The following is a 19,857-nucleotide window of genomic DNA, read 5'->3' as shown; positions in this document are numbered from 1 at the left end:
TTTACCAGAGTTATGTACCTTGATTAACAAAGCTAGACTTCATCAGTTTCATGCTTAACCCCTTAACGCCCATCGTCGCATATATGCTACAATCTCTGACTCAAATATGCAACTTACCAAATTGACCTGTATGCCTGTTGTTGCAAATTTGCAACATACCATCGTTATTATTATAACATTATAACATAAAGTCATTACCAGAATACCCAATATTACTATCTAGTTTTTGTGCAAAAGTGAAATTAATAATCTCAACATTATTTACCATCTACTTAAAGGCAAAAACACACACAAAACATTTTTTTATATACAGCTATATAAATTCGGGCGTTAAGGGGTTAAGTGCTTGCATTCTGAAATCAACTGCGCTCACACTTTTAGATAAGTTCAAGTAACTTGGTACAAATCCATGTAATAGGTTGGCCATATGCATTAGTGTTATATTGTACAAGATTTGACACATTTTGCTCGAGTTATGTCCCTCGATTAACAAACCTAGACACTGCCAGGTTCATGAATTGTGATTCATTTGGAAGAAATGTTTCTCTTGATTTATAAAAGAAATGTCATCACATAAATTGAAATGTTATCACAATGTAGCAAGCATTTGTACCAAAGCAGCACTTGCCAGTGGGGGAATAGTGTACTCTCTGAGCGCTCTTGTTTGGGTTTCTTGGATTTTTTGCTTGGTGCAAACAAAATATGAAACACTTGATTCATAAACATTTAATGAAAAGGGAAAGTTTACGTACATTTTACATTTTCTCACAGTGCTAAAGTGGCTGATGGCCGCTTTCTGCTGCTCACAGATTAAAGATACTGAACTGTGACGTCTAAACACAAATATGAACCGAACCCTGACTTACCTGTACCGTGACACCCCTAAAAGGGGTGTTGGTTCACCCATAATATTTATTAAGGGTATCGTGGTACACAGAAGTCACTGTTCTTATTTCAAGGCAAATACACTCTGGATTTTCAGTTATTTGCAAACACAAAAGAATTGCATTATCCCTCTCTAAGCTGCTTTGTGATATACCTGAGAAGAGATTATTGACTTTTGTCTTAACAGGAGCTCTGGGTCTTATGAGCAGGATGTCACATGTTACCAGCCTTTAAGTCAGAGCAAACCCACTTCTGGGTGTGCCAGTCCCTTTGTTTACACGACATACCCTATTCTTTGCGAGTCAGAGGAGGAACACAGTGACACAAGCCTCAGCAAGTCGAATTACAGAAGAGACATGAGGTAAAAGTGAGGAAGTCTGTGAAAAATCCCCTCTTCGAGCTGGGGTTGTATGCTACAAAGTCTTATTCTTTGAGAGTCAGAGGAGGAATACGGTGAAACAAGCCTCAGCAAGTGGAATTACAGAAGACGCATAAGGTAAAAGTGAGGAAGATTGTGAAAAATCTGCTCTTCAAGTTGGGCTTGTGCTTTGTGTTACGTGAGCAAGTGTTGGACTGTTTTTATATTTGCATGTCACGGCATGATTTAAGAAGCCTTTTCATTGGGGGGGTGGGTGAGGGGAGGATGCTTATTCCTACTTTTTGATAATCCTTTTTTTTCCTCTTATTTTGGCTCATCAGGGCAGAGTATGTCGACAGAAAGTCCTCTCAGACTTCGACCCCTTCTGCTTGGCATTGTCACTCTGGGATGCATTGTGTGTCTGTTCCTGGTGTATTTTCAGCCACCCACCAGGTGGTTAGTGAATCCTGTTGAGGCAACAGTATCTGCAGATGATATGAAAAACGTGTTTGTTAGTAAGACTGGTAAAAACCTGACCATTGTGCTGATGTGGCTCTTCCCGTTTGGGATCCACTATGACTTGGACGTTTGTGGCTCACAATTCAACATCAAGGGCTGTTTCCTCACATCAGACAAGAACTTTTACAGCAAAGCCAACGGCGTTGTCTTCCATCACAGAGACATTAGCACTGACCTGTCCAACCTACCACTGCTCCCGCGACCGCACTTTCAGAAGTGGATATGGATGAACTTTGAGTCTCCATCATATACCTCCAAGTTGCCTGGGATTAAGAACCTGTTCAATCTGACCCTTAATTACCGCCAGGATGCTGACATTGCAGTGCATTCTGGCTATATCATGCCACTGGAACATAAGGAGACCTTTGTACCAGTGGAAAAAGACAAGCTGATCTGTTGGATTGTGAGCCACTGGAGGCCAGAACATGAACGTGTGAAATACTTCAATGAACTGACCAAACACATTCCGGTTCATGCGTACGGACAAGCCTTTGGGAATAAAATCCCATGGCAAGACTATGACTCCACCATCACCAGCTGTAAGTTCTACCTTGCCTTTGAAAACTCTATTCACAAGGACTACATTACTGAAAAACTGTATAATCCACTATCTTTGGGAACCGTACCAGTGGTTCTTGGCCCACCTAGGCAGAACTATGAGAACTTTGTCCCGGGTGATTCATTTATCCATGTAAACGACTTCACATCACCCAAAGAATTGGCTGACTACTTACTGCTACTCGATAAGAATGAGGAAATGTACCTCAGGTACTTTGAGTGGCGACGTCACTTTAAAGTAAGGAAGCCCTACATTTGGTCCGAACACACATGTTTGGTGTGTGATTACTTGCGTAACCACAAAGAATACAAGACAGTTAAGAACCTGGACAAGTGGTACTGGGACTGATCGTGCTTTATTTGTTTTGCTGTTGAATACTCAAGTTTGAAAGGTTTGTTTTTCACTTAACATCAAGGTCTGTTACTATTTACGAGGTCTGTTAGAAAACTATCCGACCTTTTTATTTAAAAAAAAACTATATGGATTTGAATCGTGTGCGCTTGCATCAGCCAAGCTTGAACCTTCGTGCGCATGCTTGAGTTTTTTCACGCCTATCGGTTGCGTCATTCACCTGTGGGCAGGCTTTGAGTGAGCACTGGTCCACCCCCCTCATCAGATTCCAGCACGTCCGTGTTGGAAGTCTCACAGGACAAGTTGTGACATGCAAAGCTGTTACACAATTTCTCGGATACTCACTCGACTGAAAAGCCACCGAAAGCCGTCTGAATCTTCCAAATTGTTTCCAACATGGACGTGCTTTTTGTTGCACGCCATTGCGGCTCCATCCCGACGCGTGAATTCCTCTGCATGTCTTTCATTACAAAATCTCCTGTAACAGTGGAATGTGCCGCAAAAGTGCTGATGTCCAACTCTTCTGCAATTTCTCTGGTAGTCAGATGACGTCCCGGATCAACACAGCCTTCACTTTGGAAATGATCTGGTTGTTTTAGCCTGTCGATGGCAGCTCGGAGTGTGGAGCGCCCTCCGCCGCTGTGGGCCGTCTTTAATCCGGTTGTAACGCTCCTTAATCTGTGTGACACCCAGAGTATCCTCACCGAAAGCCGTCTGAATCTTCAGAATGGTTTCTACCTGGCTGTCTCTCACAGTTTTTGGAAAAATTTGATTCAGCGCTGCTCCAATCGCTCAGCCATTTCCCTGACAATGAAAATCCGACAAGGGGGGTGGACCAGTGCTCACTCAAAGCCTGCCCACAGGCGAATGACGCAACCGACAGGCGTGAAAAAACTCACGCATACGCACGAAGGTTCAAGCGTGGCTGATGCAAGCACACATGATTCAAATCCATATAGTTTTTTAAAAAAATAAAAAGGTTGGATAGTTTTCTAACAGACCTCGTCTTTCACATTATTACAAAATTTACACACTAGTTTTGCTAAGCCTTCATTTGCTTTTGATTTACTGCTCATCATCTGTTTGTACTGTAACAAAAGTAAAAACACACCATTTTTATTTAATTTCAAGTATGTTAGGAACTCTACCAGTATTAGGGAAAGCAAAGGATTAATAGAGACAGCCAGTGAGCGAGCGAATGGGTTCGCAAAATTTCCTTCAGGAACTCTGTAAAAATTAATTCACATTTGCCTCTGAAAACTTTGGTTCTGATAAGTACAAGTGAGAATGAGTGAGTCTCTTAATTTGGACCAATCCTAACCAGTAACCTAAATTGCTAGTAAGAGTTTTTCACATGCTACATTTCAGCTCCGTGTTACATATAGTAAGTCGATGTATTGTGCCTTTTAAAACTTGATGTTATTCACTCCTTATGAATATGCATGCTGGAGCAGAGAGCTCTCCTTAAGAAATGATTCGATCCACCGACATCAATAGCCTTTTTGCTTAACGATTCCCTTATCGGTCGTTCAGAGTGGCTGTTGTTTTTGGGGGCACCTGCATTGATCCAATTCCCCCATACTTTGGCTGAAGAATTAACCTGCAATTGTCATTGGGTGCATTGTGCTATAGTATTAAATTTCACTCACCACCCACTTTATTAGGTATGCCTTGCTAGTACAGGGTTGGACCCCCTTTTGCCTCCACAACTGCATTAATTCTTCATGGCAAGGATTCAACAACGTGTTGTAAACATTCCTCAGAGATGTTGGTCCATATTGACATGATGGCATCACAGTCGCCCATTCAACCAGTCTGCCCATTCTCCTCTGACATCAACAAGGCATTTTCATCCACACAACTGTTGCTCACTGGATATCTTCTCTTTTTCAGACCATTCTCTGTAAGCCTTAGAGGTGGTTGTGCGTGAAAATCCCAGGAGATCACCAGTTTCTGAAATATACAGACACACCGTCTGACTTCAACAGTCAAGCCATGTTCAAAGTCACTTAGATCCCCTTTCTGCCCCATTCTGATGCTCAGTTGGACTTCAGCAAATCATCTTCACCACCTCTAGATGCATGTGATTGGTTGGTCAGGTATTTTGTTAACAAACGATTGAACAGGTGTACCTAATAAAGTGGCCGGTGAGCACATAATGCAGTGGTTAACTTAGAAATAAATAATAAATAAGAATAAATGAAAAACAGTTTTGTTTTTCTTATGTAAAATTCCATTGACCTTTGTGAAACATACTGAACACTCCCAACTGACTGGACAGTTGATTAATGTGCATCTATATAAAATGGCGACTTTCATATTTAACAGTCTTTATATAAACATGTACTAGAAAATACTGTGAAAAACCATGTCAAAATTTAAAGCAAAATGAACCACAGCTTTGTGCTCAGAATTCTCATTCATTCTTTTCTGACTTATTTATTAATGTGAATTTGGATAAATTAAATTAATTTTCTGTTTTTCTTATTTATTTTTATTTGTAACTGTGAAACCTGCAAATGAACTGACTTATCACTTGGAACGAACCATTGAGATCTGTGCAGGAGATTGGACAAACTCCAGCATTGTTTAAATGTTGTTACACATATTTTAAGTGAAGTTTGTGCTTTCGGTTGCTGTACACACAAAGAAAGCACTTTACACAAAAGGCAAAATGGCCAAAGGCTCCTGGCCTCTTTACTTCCTCTTCTGGGGAGCATTTGAATAAATAAATAAAACACAAATACAGTACACACAGTCTTTTATTTTCATTCCTAATGCTGCTAATCTGTTATGTTGACACATCTTCTTTGTGGGTGTGCACGGTGGCTCCTGTGAGTGCCACTCATTCACACTTAAACCCGGGGTCCACGATTTCAATTACAGCTTGCGTACTCTCTTTTGGCTTGGGTCGGCTCCAGCCTTCCTGGGACCCTTAACCGGAATCTCTTAACCGGAAACTCTTTTAATTATTTTATCGTGACTGCATCAAAATTAATACAGTTACCACTTTAAAAACGAGTCATCATGATATGAAATCACACTTACAGTGAGGCAAATAAGTATTTGATCCACTGTCGATTTTGCAAGTCTTCCCATGGAGAGGTCTGTAATTGTTATCGTAGGTAAACTTTAACTGTGAGAGACAGAATTTAAAGAAAATCCAGAAAATCATTGTCTGGTTTTTAAGCAATTAATTTGCTTTTTATTGCATGAAATAAGTATCTGATCACCTACCAACCAGCAAGAATTCAGGCTCTCACAGACCTGTTAGTTCTTCTTTAAGAAGCCCGCTCTGTGCTGCACTCTTTAACTGTATTAACTGCACCTGTTTGAACTCGTCACCTGTATAAAAGACATCTGGTCAATGACCTGAAGAGAGCTGGGACCACAGTCACAAAGATTACATTAGTAACACATGTTGCTGTCATGGTTTAAAATCCTGCAGGGTAACAAGGTCCCCCTGGTCATGACAGCACATGTCCAGTCCCATTTGAGGTCCACCAGTGACCATCTGGATGATCCAGAGGAGGTATGGGAGAAGATCATGTGGTTAGATGAGACCAAAATACAGCTTTTGGTATCAACGCCACTCGCCGTGTTTGGAGGATGAGAATAACCCCAAGAACACTGTCCCAATCGTGAAGCATGGGGGTGGAAACATCATACTTTAGGGGTGCTTTTCTGCAAAGGGGACAGGACGACTGCACCGTACTGAAGAGAGGATGGATGGGGTCATGTATCATGAGATTTTGGCAAACAACCTCCTTCCCTCAGTAAGAGCATTGAAGAAGGGTCGTGTCTGGGTTTTCCAGCATGACAATGACTCCAAACACATAGCCAGGGCAACTAAGGAAGGGCTCTGTAAGAAGCATTTCAAGGTCGTGGAGTGGCCTGAAATCTTTGGAGGGAGCTGAATTTCAAAACCTGAAAGATCTGTAGAAGATGAAACGTGACCTCTGTAACTGCAAACAAAGGTTTTTATAACAAATATTAATGTCTGTTTTTCTATTGTATCAAGTACTTATTTCATGCAATAAAATGTAAATTAATTATTTAAAACTCATACAATGTGACTTTATGGATTTTTTTGTTTGTTTGTTTTAAGATTGTCTCTCACAGTTGAAGTGTGCCTATGATAAAAAATTAGACCTCTCCATTCTTTGTAGGTGGGAAAACTTCAAAATTGACAGTGTAACAAATACTTATTTTCCCCACTGTATGTCAACTTTGCAATTAATCCACGGCTCTGTTCTTAACATTAGCAGCAGTTTGTTTGTATACATTCTAGTCAACAGCACACTGGAATGTTTGCTCTGTGACATAAACACCACCGGAAAGGGAGTACTACGAGTATTTTGTTATTCAGTTTCCGTAGCTAGTTGTTCTGATTGTCTGTCATATCTGTTCAACATATGACCTCTAATAGCCCAAATATGAGTTGTTATTAATTGTGTTCTGTGCAAAATGTCCTTTATTCTTTTACTTTTTAAAAATTAATACTGCATCTATTTTTTTTTTAAAGCCTTTGCTATGATTTTATTTTACAAAGATGTGGAAGGTTGAGTTGAGTGAGTTGGCCTTGAAACTTTATTTGTGATGCAACCGAATATACTGCACTGTTCTTACATCTGTATCAAATGTTATTTCCACAGTTGTTGCCCACACTGTTATACAGTGCCATGCAATGCAGGCAGAGGTATAAATAGTGATACAAAAGCCCTGATAAGTGATTGATGAGAGAAAGGAGAACGAGTTGTGGTGGTTACGCCTTGCTCCGCCGGCTGTTGTTAGTTACGCCACATCCTAGTTCTCTGGTATTTGCTTTTGTCGCCTCCACTATGGACAGATGGCACAGCCTTGTCATCTGCCTCTGTTGAAGACTGCAAGCCCACATTAGTAACAAGTATGTGCGTTGCCAAGTTTGTTGACATATCATCCATTGGTGTCAGCTGAGGATTAATAGTGAAAGTTCAGGTGGTCATGCCTTAAAGGGGAACAGAAACACCCACTGATTAATTATAGCATGAATAAACACAAAAAATGTGTTCTTTTGATAGTTAAATGGTCAATGAACTGCATTTATATAGCGCTTTTCCATCTGCATCAGACGCTCAAAGCGCTTTACAAATAATGCCTCACATTCACCCCGATGTGGTGGTGCTACCATACAGGGCACTCACTGCGCACCGGGAGCAATAGGGGATTAAATGCCTTGCCCAAGGGTCCTTGGCGATTTTCCAGTCAGGCTGGGATTTGAACTGAGGATCTTCTGGTCTCAAGCCCAACACCTTAACCACTAGACCATCACCTCCCCCGAAAAGAAACACTAAAGACCATAAAACATCTACAGAAAACTTTGTTTTAGTCGTGATCTGAGAGGCTTTGACATTGACCAGCTGCTACCATTTATGCAGGTCAGGCGGGTGACGTACCTGGTTGGGGGGAAGGTGAGCCTCGTTCTGAGATTCCCTGCCAGAGGCATGAACAAAGAGCTTATATATGACTACTAGAGTCCGCACTCCCAATGCTGCCCACTAAACACGAACGTCCCTTCATGGACAGCGACATGACACCTCCTAACCGGGCAAAATACTGACAAAGTTCCCAGGTGTTAATGCATTTTCAATGGGGATTCACGACTGAACACTCGCAAAATACGTGTTAAAATGCCATTACGAAATATATATATATATATATATATATATATATATATATATATTTTTTTTTTTTTTTTTTTTTTTTTTTTTTTTTTTTTTACGCAATTATCCTTTATTGACCAAGTTTCATTCATGAAGTCAGTGGTGTGTGTGTGCACATCTCTGTGTGTGAGTGGTGTGTGTAAGTCTCATCCGTGTTCTCAGACAACACAGGCACAAGCAGAAAACATACACCTGTTTATCAATCAAATGTCACGGACAACGTGACAAAAATAACCAAGACCACTTATTTATGGAAGGAAATACTGTCTCCCTTGTTCCTCCATTTTGCCAACATGCGCAGCTTTCTGGCATATTCCACCTGTTTCTTGATGAGACTAATAGAACTTCAATGAGAGAGCTCAGTAAACTGCCCAGAACACCCCAACCAGTGACGTCAACCGGAAATGCCCTCCACTGACTTCAGCCAATGATGATTTACATGTCAATTTAGTGGCAAATTTGATTCAAATAATATTATCTACACTGCGCTCAAACATTCTGCAAGTGTATGAATAACAATTTTTTACCAAGGAATGCACAAACAAATTCTCAAAAAGCGTTTCTGTTTCCCTTTAAATCAGTAAAGTTTTCTAGTTTTCACCATAGGATTACATCAAGAATGAACACATAAATGTTAGTCACAGAAAATGTCACAAATTGGCTGTTCCAAGAAACTGTCCAGCATTCTCACAGGACTAAGTTTGAAGTGGGGGAATATTTTGACTGTTACAAGACTGCAAGTGATATATTAGATGAAGATGTTCTCTATACAGAAGAATGTTGTGGGTCAGCACAGTCTAACAATATCGTGATAATACTGATAACCATGATAATTTTGGTCGTAATCATGATCTGAACTTTTTCATAATGTGTTATCTCTTGTTTCAGTGTCTGGAGTCATGACTGCCCTGGATCAAGATTCGGCAATCAGACTTTTGCCTGTATGCGGTGAATGTTGCTATCTTGTAGAGATATTCACGTATCTCAGCAGTGACATTCATACACTGTAAAACTCAATGAGTTTGTTGAACTCAAACCATTTGAGGAAACAGATTGCCTTAAGCCATTTAATAAAACTTAAATACAACTTAAACAACTTAACAACTTAAATAAAATAATTTTCAAAAATTTAATTGTTAAAGTTTTAGTAACTTAATTTATAATTAATTAGACTCATGTAAATCTAGTTTGTGTTTTTCAATAAAAAAGTGACAAATAAATTTCTGCCTAAAAAAATTTGCATTACATTTTGTATTAGGTTTTTTTTGATGCATTCTTTGGTTTACTTGTTGACTCTGCGTTGTGTTGTTATAACTCCGCCCATTCACTCCCCTTGGGACGCGAACTCACGATCTCCGGCATGGAAGTCGGACTCTGTAACCTAAAGAAGGCTAAAACCCAGGGCTCTGGCCCTGTGACCAGAGAATTCTTTTGAGCTGTTGGTAGTGAGGTTTACTAACTACATATGCACAGCGACACCTGCTGGCGTCCGTTACATAAACTCAATTAAAATGAGTGAAACAATGCGCTGAAAATACATCACCAACACTTAAATGCCCCAAAGCTTGAAATGCACTTAAAGGAACTGAGTTGTTATGATAACAATTCATTTTTGAGTTAGTTTAATTAATGGAAATGACTATAACGTTTTCAAAGTTTGAGTTACATTAACTTAATTATTGTATTAAAATGGAGTGCTCGGTTTAACAGTGTATCTCTGGGTTTTTAGCTACTGCGACCAAGAGATTGTTGGGCAGAGCTTATGGAGTCATGAGGTCACTGGACAGAGTTGTTGAGCAATGCTGATACCTTCTCAGGAGAATGAAGGTCCAAGTCTTACTGTATGGTTATAAGACTTTGATGTTAACCATTGACTGAAGAAGATGGCTGGATGTCTTTGGTACTACGTAGATCCCTGATTGATGATCCTTGGATATTGCTGGAATGAGTTTGTATCAAACACCCTTCATTTGACTTTGTGTCAAATGAATGGCTACTTAGGGAGACTTAAGATGAGTGTCCCTTGCATTATGAGGGAACCTCAGTTTTGACATTTTGACCATGTGCCACATTTCTCTTCATAATCCTGTACATAGCCACCTCAGTGTTGAGGACTCCAATAACTGGGAAAGCCAAGGCGACACCTACATTTAAATAGTTACTTTGGCGATGGACCAGTGGCTGTCATCCAGGAACCAAGATGGTTCTGTGGTGTATGTAGCAACGTGTTGCACATCCCAAACCTGACCTGAAAGACGGTCTTACATGCTTTTTGAATCTCACACAGATGGCTTCTTTTACACTCCCTCAAAACAACTATCTTCTCTAATACTTGCATCTTGTTGTCCTCAAAAATTGCTTCTTCTCTTTTAGACAAGTTAAACTGCAAACTGCGTGTCTTTGGTGGGTCCTTGGCTACCATTGGAATGGCTTTGTGTCAAATGAATGATCACGTGGGGAGATTAAAATGAAGAGTATCACACAGAGAAGCAACATCAGCTGCAGAAATTTGGCCAGATTGTGCACGATCCAGTACACAGGTGCTTCAGGGTTGAGGAACCCAGCAGCTGGAAATGGCCAAGAAGCACCCACATTTCACCTAGCTTTGGCAGATAGATGGCTACTTTTGAGAGGTGAGGAGCTACCACTTGTCTGCAATCCAGTACTGTGGTATTCTTTATCGTTTACTTATCAGTTATGTCCTCCTTGTTGTTTGTTTTTTTTTATCTTCTATTATATCTGACGCCTGTTTCTTCATATCTTATGAAGATATTTTATTGTGTTAACTGTTGCATAAGAGATGACGTGTTTTAGGTTGACGATTGTGTACAAATATTAAGAAGAACTTATCACAGCAGAAGATGGGTGTGGTGGGATGCATATGTGTGTTTTTGTAGCTGGCCCTGTAGAATGAAATTACCATATAAGGAATGGAAGAACCCAGTTTCCTTTGAGGCCACCCCTGAGGGGATACCCTGGCATTAGTTTGTGGTGGTCTGTATAAACAGGAAGCTCGAAAAACATCTAAATACTGCAATACACTGTTGTATGATGTTACTTGCTCCCTTAAATTAAATTAAATCTTTGAACTGACACCAGCCTGAATCCTGACGTTTTTGGAGTTTGAGAATTTTCTAACAAGTACCGGGGTGATTCTGTGATGTGAAGTATACCATAAATGCTTATCTAAACTACAACCCCTGGCAAAAATTATGGAATCACCGGCCTCAGAGGATGTTCATTCAGTTGTTTAATTTTGTAGAAAAAAAGCAGATCACAGACATGACACAAAACTAAAGTCATTTCAAATGGCAACTTTCTGGCTTTAAGAAACACTATAAGAAATCAAGAAAAAAAGATTGTCAGTAACGGTTACTTTTTTAGACCAAGCAGAGGAAAAAAATATGGAATCACTCAATTCTGAGGAAAAAATTATGGAATCACCCTGTAAATTTTCATCCCCCAAATTAACACCTGCATCAAATCAGATCTGCTCATTGACATTGACCCTATGTGTCTTTTTGCAAGGAATGTTTTCACAGTTTTTGCTCTATGGCAAGATGCATTATCATCTTGAAAAATGATTTCATCATCCCCAAACATCCTTTCAATTGTCCAAAATATCAACATAAACTTGTGCATTTATTGATGATGTAATGACAGCCATCTCCCCAGTGCCTTTACCTGACATGCAGCCCCATATCATCAATGACTGTGGAAATTTACATGTTCTCTTCAGGCAGTCATCTTTATAAATCTCATTGGAAAGGCACCAAACAAAAGTTCCAGCATCATCACCTTGCCCAATGCAGATTCGAGATTCATCACTGAATATGACTTTCATCCAGTCATCCACAGTCCACAACTGCTTTTCCTTAGCCCATTGTAACCTTGTTTTTTTCTGTTTAGGTGTTAATGATGCCTTTCGTTTAGCTTTTCTGTATGTAAATCCCATTTCCTTTAGGCGGTTTCTTACAGTTCGGTCACAGACGTTGACTCCAGTTTCCTCCCATTCGTTCCTCATTTGTTTTGTTGTACTTTTTTCGATTTTTGAGACATATTGCTTTAAGTTTTCTGTCTTGCTGCTTTGATGTCTTCCTTGGTCTACCAGTATGTTTGCCTTTAACAACCTTCCCATGTTGTTTGTATTTGGTCCAGAGTTTAGACACAGCTGACTGTGAACAACCAACATCTTTTGCAACATTGTGTGATGATTTACTCTCTTTTAAGAGTTTGATAATCCTCTCCTTTGTTTCAATTGACATCTCTCGTGTTGGAGCCATGATTCATGTCGGTCCACTTGGTGCAACAGCTCTCCAAGGTGTGTTCACTCCTTTTTAGATGCAGACTAACGAGCAGATCTGATATGATGCAGGTGTTAGTTTTGGGGATGAAAATTTACAGGGTGATTCCATAATTTATTCCTCAGAATTGAGTGATTCCATATTTTTTTCCTCTGCTTGGTCTAAAAATGTAACCGTTACTGACTGCCACAATCTTTTTTTCTTGATTTCTTATAGTGTTTCTTAAAGCCAGAAAGTTGCCATTTGAAATTACTTTAGTTTTGTGTCATGTCTGTGATCTGCTTTTTTTCTACAAAATTAAACAACTGAATGAACATCCTCCGAGGCCGGTGATTCCATAATTTTTGCCAGGGGTTGTAGTGTTATGCGAGAAATCCTCATAACTCATTGAGTGTTGACAGATTTAGAATGTGTGTCTGAAAATATCTTTACAAAATTTACAACCAACGCAACAACTCATCCAAAAGCATTTGTACTAACGTAGGTCTGCTGGTTTGTTTACTAATGAAACAAAGTACAGTATCTAAGACATAGTGTGAAATACAGTTGTGTTCAAAATAATAGCAGTGTGTTTTTAAAAAGTTAACAAAGCTCAAAATCCTTATAATGGCTTTTACACACAAATCCATTGGGAACACTGCACATTCTATTCAAAATCAAAACATGAAGGTTTGGGCTGGCCACTCCATAACGTTAATCTTGTTAGTCTGGAATCAAGATGCTGCTTGTTGAAAGACCTATTTAAAAGGTATTTCCTTTTGGCATAAGGCAACATGACTTCTTCAAGTATTGTGATGTACTCCAACTGATCCATTGTCCCTGGTATGTGATAAATAGGCCCAAAACCATAGTATGAGAAACATCCCCAAATCGTGATGTTTGCTTTACCATGCTTCGCTGTCTTCACAGTGTACTGTGGCTTGAATTCAGTTTTTGGGGGTCGTCTGACAAACTGTCTGCGGCCCCTAGACCCAAAAAGAATATTCTTGCTTTCATTAGTCCACAAAATGATGCACCATTTTGCTTTAGTCCAGTCAATGTCTTCTTTGGCAAATTGCAACCTCTGCAGCACGTCATTTTTTCAGGACATCAGACTTTGTGGGGGCTTCTTGCCCATGGCTTGGTTTAACATAGGTGTCTTCTAATTGTTACAGTACTCACAGGTAACTTTATACCTTTGGTTAACCTGGAGCTGATCATTGGCTGAGTCTTTGCCATTCTGTCTGTTCTTCGATCCATTCCAATGGTTTTGTTCCATATCTTTCTGGTTTTGGATCGCATTTTAAAATATTTGAGCAGCAATCACTTTCTGGTATTCTTTATGTTTCCCCCTCTCCAATCAATTTTTTTTTTTTTAATCAAAGTACCCCGTTCTTTTTAACAATGTCTGGAACAACAACCAGCATGTACAACGTTTACTTCACTTTCTGTAAAGTAATAACAAATAAATTTGATAAATTTTTCATCTTGTTTTGATTTGGAATAGAATGTGCAGTGTTCCCAATACATTTGTGTGCATGGAATTTTGAGCTTTCTTACTTTTTAAACATTATGAACTTATTATACATTATTATTTGAACACAACTGTAAATACAGAGCATTATTGTATGGCTGTGACGCTATGCGCGCTCTGATTGGCTGATTACTGGTCGGATATTTTCCCATATCGGACTGGTTTCCATGGCAATCAGTCCAAAACGCATATTTTCTTTACAAACCAGAAGCCAAAAACGCGAATAGAAAAAGTAAGTTGGACATGAACGTACTCTGTAAATATCTAAACAGCATCTGAAAAAACACACAGATTGAAAGCTTACCAGATAACGACCGGACCATCTGTTAGCAAGTTCCTGCTCAGCTCCGGTGTTCTGTCAGGATACCGGCTGTGAGCTGAGATGAGCCACTGTTCAGCTTGGCTCCAGCGCTCTGAAGTGAGCAGAGGAGGTGAAGTCTTTTTTTTTTTGGAGGTGAATGTCACATTTGCTGCTAAACCGAACAGCTTCACTTCCACTCTATGAGCTCTGTCTACGAGCTGTCAGCAGCTTTCATATATATATATATATATATATATATATATATATATATATAGGGTACAGGCTGGGATGTGGTCAATAATACGAGCTGAGGTCATACAAACTGCGTCAAGGCAAAAACAGAGGCAGAGTCAAAATACAAGGTAAATGCAGGATTAAGGCAAGGTGGAGGTCGGAGCAAACAAGCAAGGCCAAAACACTAAGAAGCAAACAGGACATGAAGTAAAGGTGAGAGAATGAACAAGTGAACAATCAGGCAGTGAGGTGTGGAACTGTGAGGGCTCAAATAAGGAGCAGACTACTCAAGGTGAGGTGAAGCAGGTGTGTGGAAGGTACTGGAAAGAGGTGTGGTTTGTGAAACAAAGAAGAGGGAACAAAGGCAAGAGAGTGCGAGAGGGCAAAACAAAGCGAGAAGTGACAGAAAAACTTACTGTGAAAAACATGAAGTGCTCAAGACAAACAAATAATTAACGTGAGCAAAACAAAAGGGGCAAACCTGAGAACTAACGTGACAAGTCAAAAAGAGGAAAACAAGAAAACTAATGATTATAACTAAAACTAGAATATAACTGATACTGACTGAGACATAAAAGTGAATACAATAAATGATGATGACAAAACAGACTATTAGTAAAACAGAGAACAAAACAGGTGATGACAGAATAATGCAATAAATAAAACAAGATAACTGATAAACAGAGAATGCAATAAATGACAAACGGAACATAATCTGATAAGCAACACTGAAGATGGACGCCTCCATCTTCAGTGTTGTGGTTCAAGGTTGTAACCAAAACCTGTGACTAAAGCAAAACACAATAAATGTGATAACCAGAACTAATCTAAGACTAAAGGAACTTAAGGGACCTAGAGTGAAAGAATACTAATGCCCAATTACAGAATACGAGGTCTATTAGAAAAGAAACCGACCGTTTTATTTTTTTAAAAAACTATATGGATTTGATTCATATGTTTTTACATCAGCCAAGCTTGAACCTTCGTGCGCATGCGTGAGTTTTTCCACGCCTGTCGGTGACGTCATTCGCCTGTGAGCACACCTTGTGGGAAGAGTGGTCCAGCCCCCTCGTTGGAATTCCTTTGTCTGAGACGTTGCTGAGAGACTGGCGCTGTGCTTCATCAAAATCTTTTCAAAAACTGTGAGGCACATCCGAGTGGACACCATTTGAGAAATTCAGCTGGTTTTCTGTGAAAATTTTAACGGCTGATGAGAGATTTTGGATTGTTTCTATCGCTGTAAGGACTTCCCACGGAGCGGGACGTCGCGCAGTGCTCCGAGGCGACGTCATCATCCTGTGTCAAGTTTATCCGGACATTCCACTGTTAAAGGAGATTTTTTTTAATGAAAGACGTGCGAATGGATTGGCGCGTCTGCTCGCAGCCGGCGCAGCGCGCCCGCCTCCGTGTTGATAACCATTTGTAAAATCCAGGCGGCTTTTGGTGGCTTTCAGTTGAGTGAGTATCTGAGAAATTGTTTAACAGCAGGGCATGTTCCAACTTGTCCTTAAGGCTTCCAACGGTGGTGTTTTTCCTGTGGCGGACGCCACAGGGCCAATCTGCCCGCACGTCTTTCATTAAAAAAATCTCCTTTAACAGTGGAATGTCCGGATAAACTGCTGATTCCGACCTCTTCTGAAAGTTCTCTGTTCTCTCACGACATCCTGGGTCAACAGAGGCTTAAATTTGGAGGTTTTCAGCTTGAAACAGGATGACAACATTGCCTCGGAGCGCTGCGCGACATCCCGCTCCGTGGGAAGTCCTTACAGTGATAGAAACAATCCAAAATCTCTCATCAGCCGTTAAAATTTTCACCGAAAACCAGCTGAATTTCTCAAATGGTGTCCACTCGGATGTGCCTCACAGTTTTTGAAAAAATTTTGATGAAGCACAGCGCCAGTCTCTCAGCAACTTCTCAAAGGAATTCCGAAGAGGGGGCTGGACCACTCCTCCCACAAGGCGTGCTCACAGGCGAATGATGTCACCAACAGGCGTGAAAAAACTCTCGCATGCCCACAAGGGTTCAAGCTTGGCTGATGTAATCACACGTGATTCAAATCCATATGGTTTTTAAAAAAAATAATAAGGTAGGATACTTTTCTAATAGACCTCGTAAATGATAACCAAAGAATGAACCAGTGACGAAAGTGTAACACAAAAGAAAAGCAATAAACAGAACCAAACTGAGATTTATATGACAAAGTAAAAACTTATGAAAAGTTAAACCAGAAAACCAAAAGATGAAATAACACAAAAAACTAAGACCTAAACTCTGAGCTGGGGCCAAGCATGACATAATAGCCATATAATAAATGAATTATTAAACCCACTTGCTCGGTCTGTACGGGAATATCAGAGCTTTGTTTTTCACACATCAGTCTGATATTTCGCCGTACAGACCTCGTAGTCAGTTAATAATCCTTTATTATTTTCAGCTCTTAAATAGCATACTTTTCACAATATGAATATAAACATCCTCAATTAAGATCTGTTAGAGGCGTATGCATGTTGGGGTTCTTCAGGTCACCACGGCATGCTTTGATCTTGCATAACTCCTATATAACTCCACAAAAAAATTGGGACACAGGCCAAAATCGTCCCCTTCCCCCACCCTCGTCTCCATACTCTCTCAAAAATCTCTCCTACGCCCATCTGTATTTGTCAACAGCAAACATGTCCTCTGATCTGTCACCAGTACTTCTTTGCTCACACACACTGAATCCAAATTCCACAAAAGCTGCAATTTTTGAGGAGGACAGGAATATAAGAAAACACTTGTTGTGCATTCAGAGGAGCAGATGGGTTTCTCTCCTCTTTAGCAGTGCGGCTCACATGTCAGGCTCTATGCCAGACCTTCTCACCCACTCGATACCATGACTCAATTTGGTGAGAACTTTGACGGAATGAGTGGGGGTGGGAAAGCTACCAAGGCACTCATCGTCACTCTCTGAGGGGGTGTACAGTTTTGGATTATAGACTTACTAGATTGTACATCATCCCCCCCGGTAACCCCCGATGTGGCTATCCTGTTCGATATAAAACGCTTCAATGAAAGGAAGCTCTCCACGTTGGAGAAGCCGGTTCAAAGGCCAGGTTTGTATGAATCCTCTCATTAAGTGCTGGAGCTGCCCCCATCTGATCCTTAATGGATCCTACTTATCCTGTCATCACCATGCCAACCAGCTGTCAAGTCTGGTGCAGCAAGGCTTTTGTACCTCAGAGCGAATCGACTGTCGTGTTGATCTGTCTCAGTCTACAGCAAGTCTGCACCTCAAAGGAGCCACCAAACTAAATGCTTCTGTTCTTCTCTGAGATCATACAATTAACAGGGGAGAAGAATGTTACTGACACCTTATTGTAAAGACTCCGAGTACAGGTCACATGAAAGCCCGTTTATTAAAGCTGGACAGGCCACAAATCTGTTAGCAGCTGACTTTAGAGGATTAAGGCAAAGGAATATGCAAGATCAGCACACCTTGTGCTCTATGCAGACCAGCACCTGTTATCTGTCAAAAGGTACAATAAAAAATACAAAGCCACATGCACACATGCACATGAATGATTAAAAGCACCAGCCACAAATGATCTTTGCTTTAATGTGCAAACAAGAATACCTGCTAGCTTGCAGTGCTCTTCTCATGACTATTATGCCAGCACACACTAGAAATCAAGCTTTATGGGGACGTGGTCATCATGAGACATCATCAATCAACACTGGATTGAAAGGTTTAGCAGCCTGAGACGGGTGACAGGTGTATTTGTCCTGGAGATGATTCCGTGTTTATTTCAGCAGCTTTGTGATAAGCAGCTGAGCTGCCAAACCGCTACACTTTAGCCGTAATTTAATCAGATAACAGTGCACTTTGTTTAGTCTGACCATGTACAGTTGGAGCTCTGTAATGTACAGCAAGATTTCAAGATAGTAAAACCTTTTGCTTAAAACTGCACATTTGTTGCAACATATCACCGTCCTTGTTATGCAACTCTTGCGTAGGTTAGCACAATTTCTCGAATCACAGACACCAAAGTTTGTAAGTCCTGCAGTAAGTTCAATGATAGGCTAAAAGAAAGTCGAAAACTAGCGAAAAAGGTCAATACCAGCAATCACACAGGAACACAAGGAGCAGATAAAAATCTGGGTAAAAACAACGGACAAACCAGCACAAAGAAACACTAAACTAAAACAGGGTTTAAAGAGTGAGACATGAACAAATATGAAAAATTAGTGTGATGAACAGGAAGAAAGAGAGATGAGAGGAGACACTGTCAAAGTAAAACAAAAAGTAAGCACAAAGTAAGTAAAACACACTGTAAAAAAAATCTTGTCAAATTTACGGTGAAAAACTGGCAGCTGTGGTTGCCATTTTTTCACCGTAAAAAATACAGTGATATTGTATATGGCTTCACGGTAAGGTATATTAACACTTGTAAAAACAACAGTTTGAAAATGTTCCAATAAAGATGAGTTACTGTAAAAATAACGGTGAAATTGTATATAGGCTCATGGTATATAGCTGTACAATTCACAATGTAACCCTGTTGCTTTTTAAGTGAAATACTATCCATTCCACAGCATTTATTGTCCTATTTTATGGTCAATTTCTGTTAAAACAACAGCACAATTACTTATGCCTTGACGGTATGACTGTTCAATTCACAGTATAAACCTTTTAAGGTGAATTTCTATCCATTCCACATAATTTATTACCCTATTTTATGGTTTATTCCTGCTAAAAGCAACAGCACAAAAATGTATCGGAAGTTACAGATAATCGATAAATTCCAGTGTTTTTTCTGGTACATTTGCAATTACTAAGAAGCTGAAATTGACTTTTGAAAGCATCAAAAGCGACAAAAGACCCAAAGAATGAGCCAGTATTTCCATGTTAGAAAAATAAAGTCATACTAACTTATGGTTTTGTGAAAATACTGATAGAATAACTTCATTAATGTCAATTCTGTCATTTGTACAAAGTTAAAATATAACATTACATCTTGTAATGTTGAATAATGCACTAATTCTGAGGTTTTGTAACAAACACAGACCGCAAAGCATTCTGGGTAAAAGTGCCTCTGCTAAACACTGATTGGTTCTTAAAAATTATCACATTATTTTAAAACAAAAACATAT

At 39.8% G+C, this 19,857-nt stretch overlaps 2 protein-coding genes across 4 annotated transcripts in view; both read left to right on the top strand.

Moving 5' to 3' along the window:
- Positions 1 to 1,240: 1,240 nt before the first annotated feature.
- On the top strand, positions 1,241 to 2,862 carry LOC117532173 (alpha-(1,3)-fucosyltransferase 9-like). Its single transcript, XM_034195464.1, has 2 exons — positions 1,241 to 1,381; positions 1,585 to 2,862. The coding sequence occupies exon 2, from the start codon at positions 1,593 to 1,595 to the stop codon at positions 2,667 to 2,669; it is 1,077 nt and encodes a 358-aa protein (XP_034051355.1). The 5' UTR covers positions 1,241 to 1,381; positions 1,585 to 1,592; the 3' UTR covers positions 2,670 to 2,862.
- fhl5 (four and a half LIM domains 5) overlaps positions 1,250 to 19,857 on the top strand; it is a 29,731-nt gene continuing 11,123 nt past the window's right edge. Inside the window, exon 1 of one of the 3 annotated variants that reach the window (XM_034195468.1) lies at positions 1,250 to 1,381. The gene's annotated coding sequence lies outside the window, so the exon portion shown is untranslated. Of the gene's footprint in view, positions 1,382 to 8,519; positions 9,323 to 10,004; positions 11,008 to 19,857 lie in introns of those variants that run through there. The other 2 variants (XM_034195469.1, XM_034195467.1) reach the window with 2 other exon arrangements.

This window comes from Thalassophryne amazonica, chromosome 19, assembly GCF_902500255.1.
Source record: "Thalassophryne amazonica chromosome 19, fThaAma1.1, whole genome shotgun sequence".
NCBI classification, from domain to species: Eukaryota; Metazoa; Chordata; class Actinopteri; order Batrachoidiformes; family Batrachoididae; genus Thalassophryne; species Thalassophryne amazonica.
The sequence above is the reverse complement of the archived record's forward strand: the minus strand, read 5'-3'. Positions and strand labels throughout refer to the sequence as shown.

What these genes read in the sequence shown, in the direction of transcription:
- LOC117532173 (XM_034195464.1), top strand. Translation starts at nt 1,593, where the DNA reads ATGTCGACAGAAAGTCCTCTCAGACTTCGACCCCTTCTGCTTGGCATT.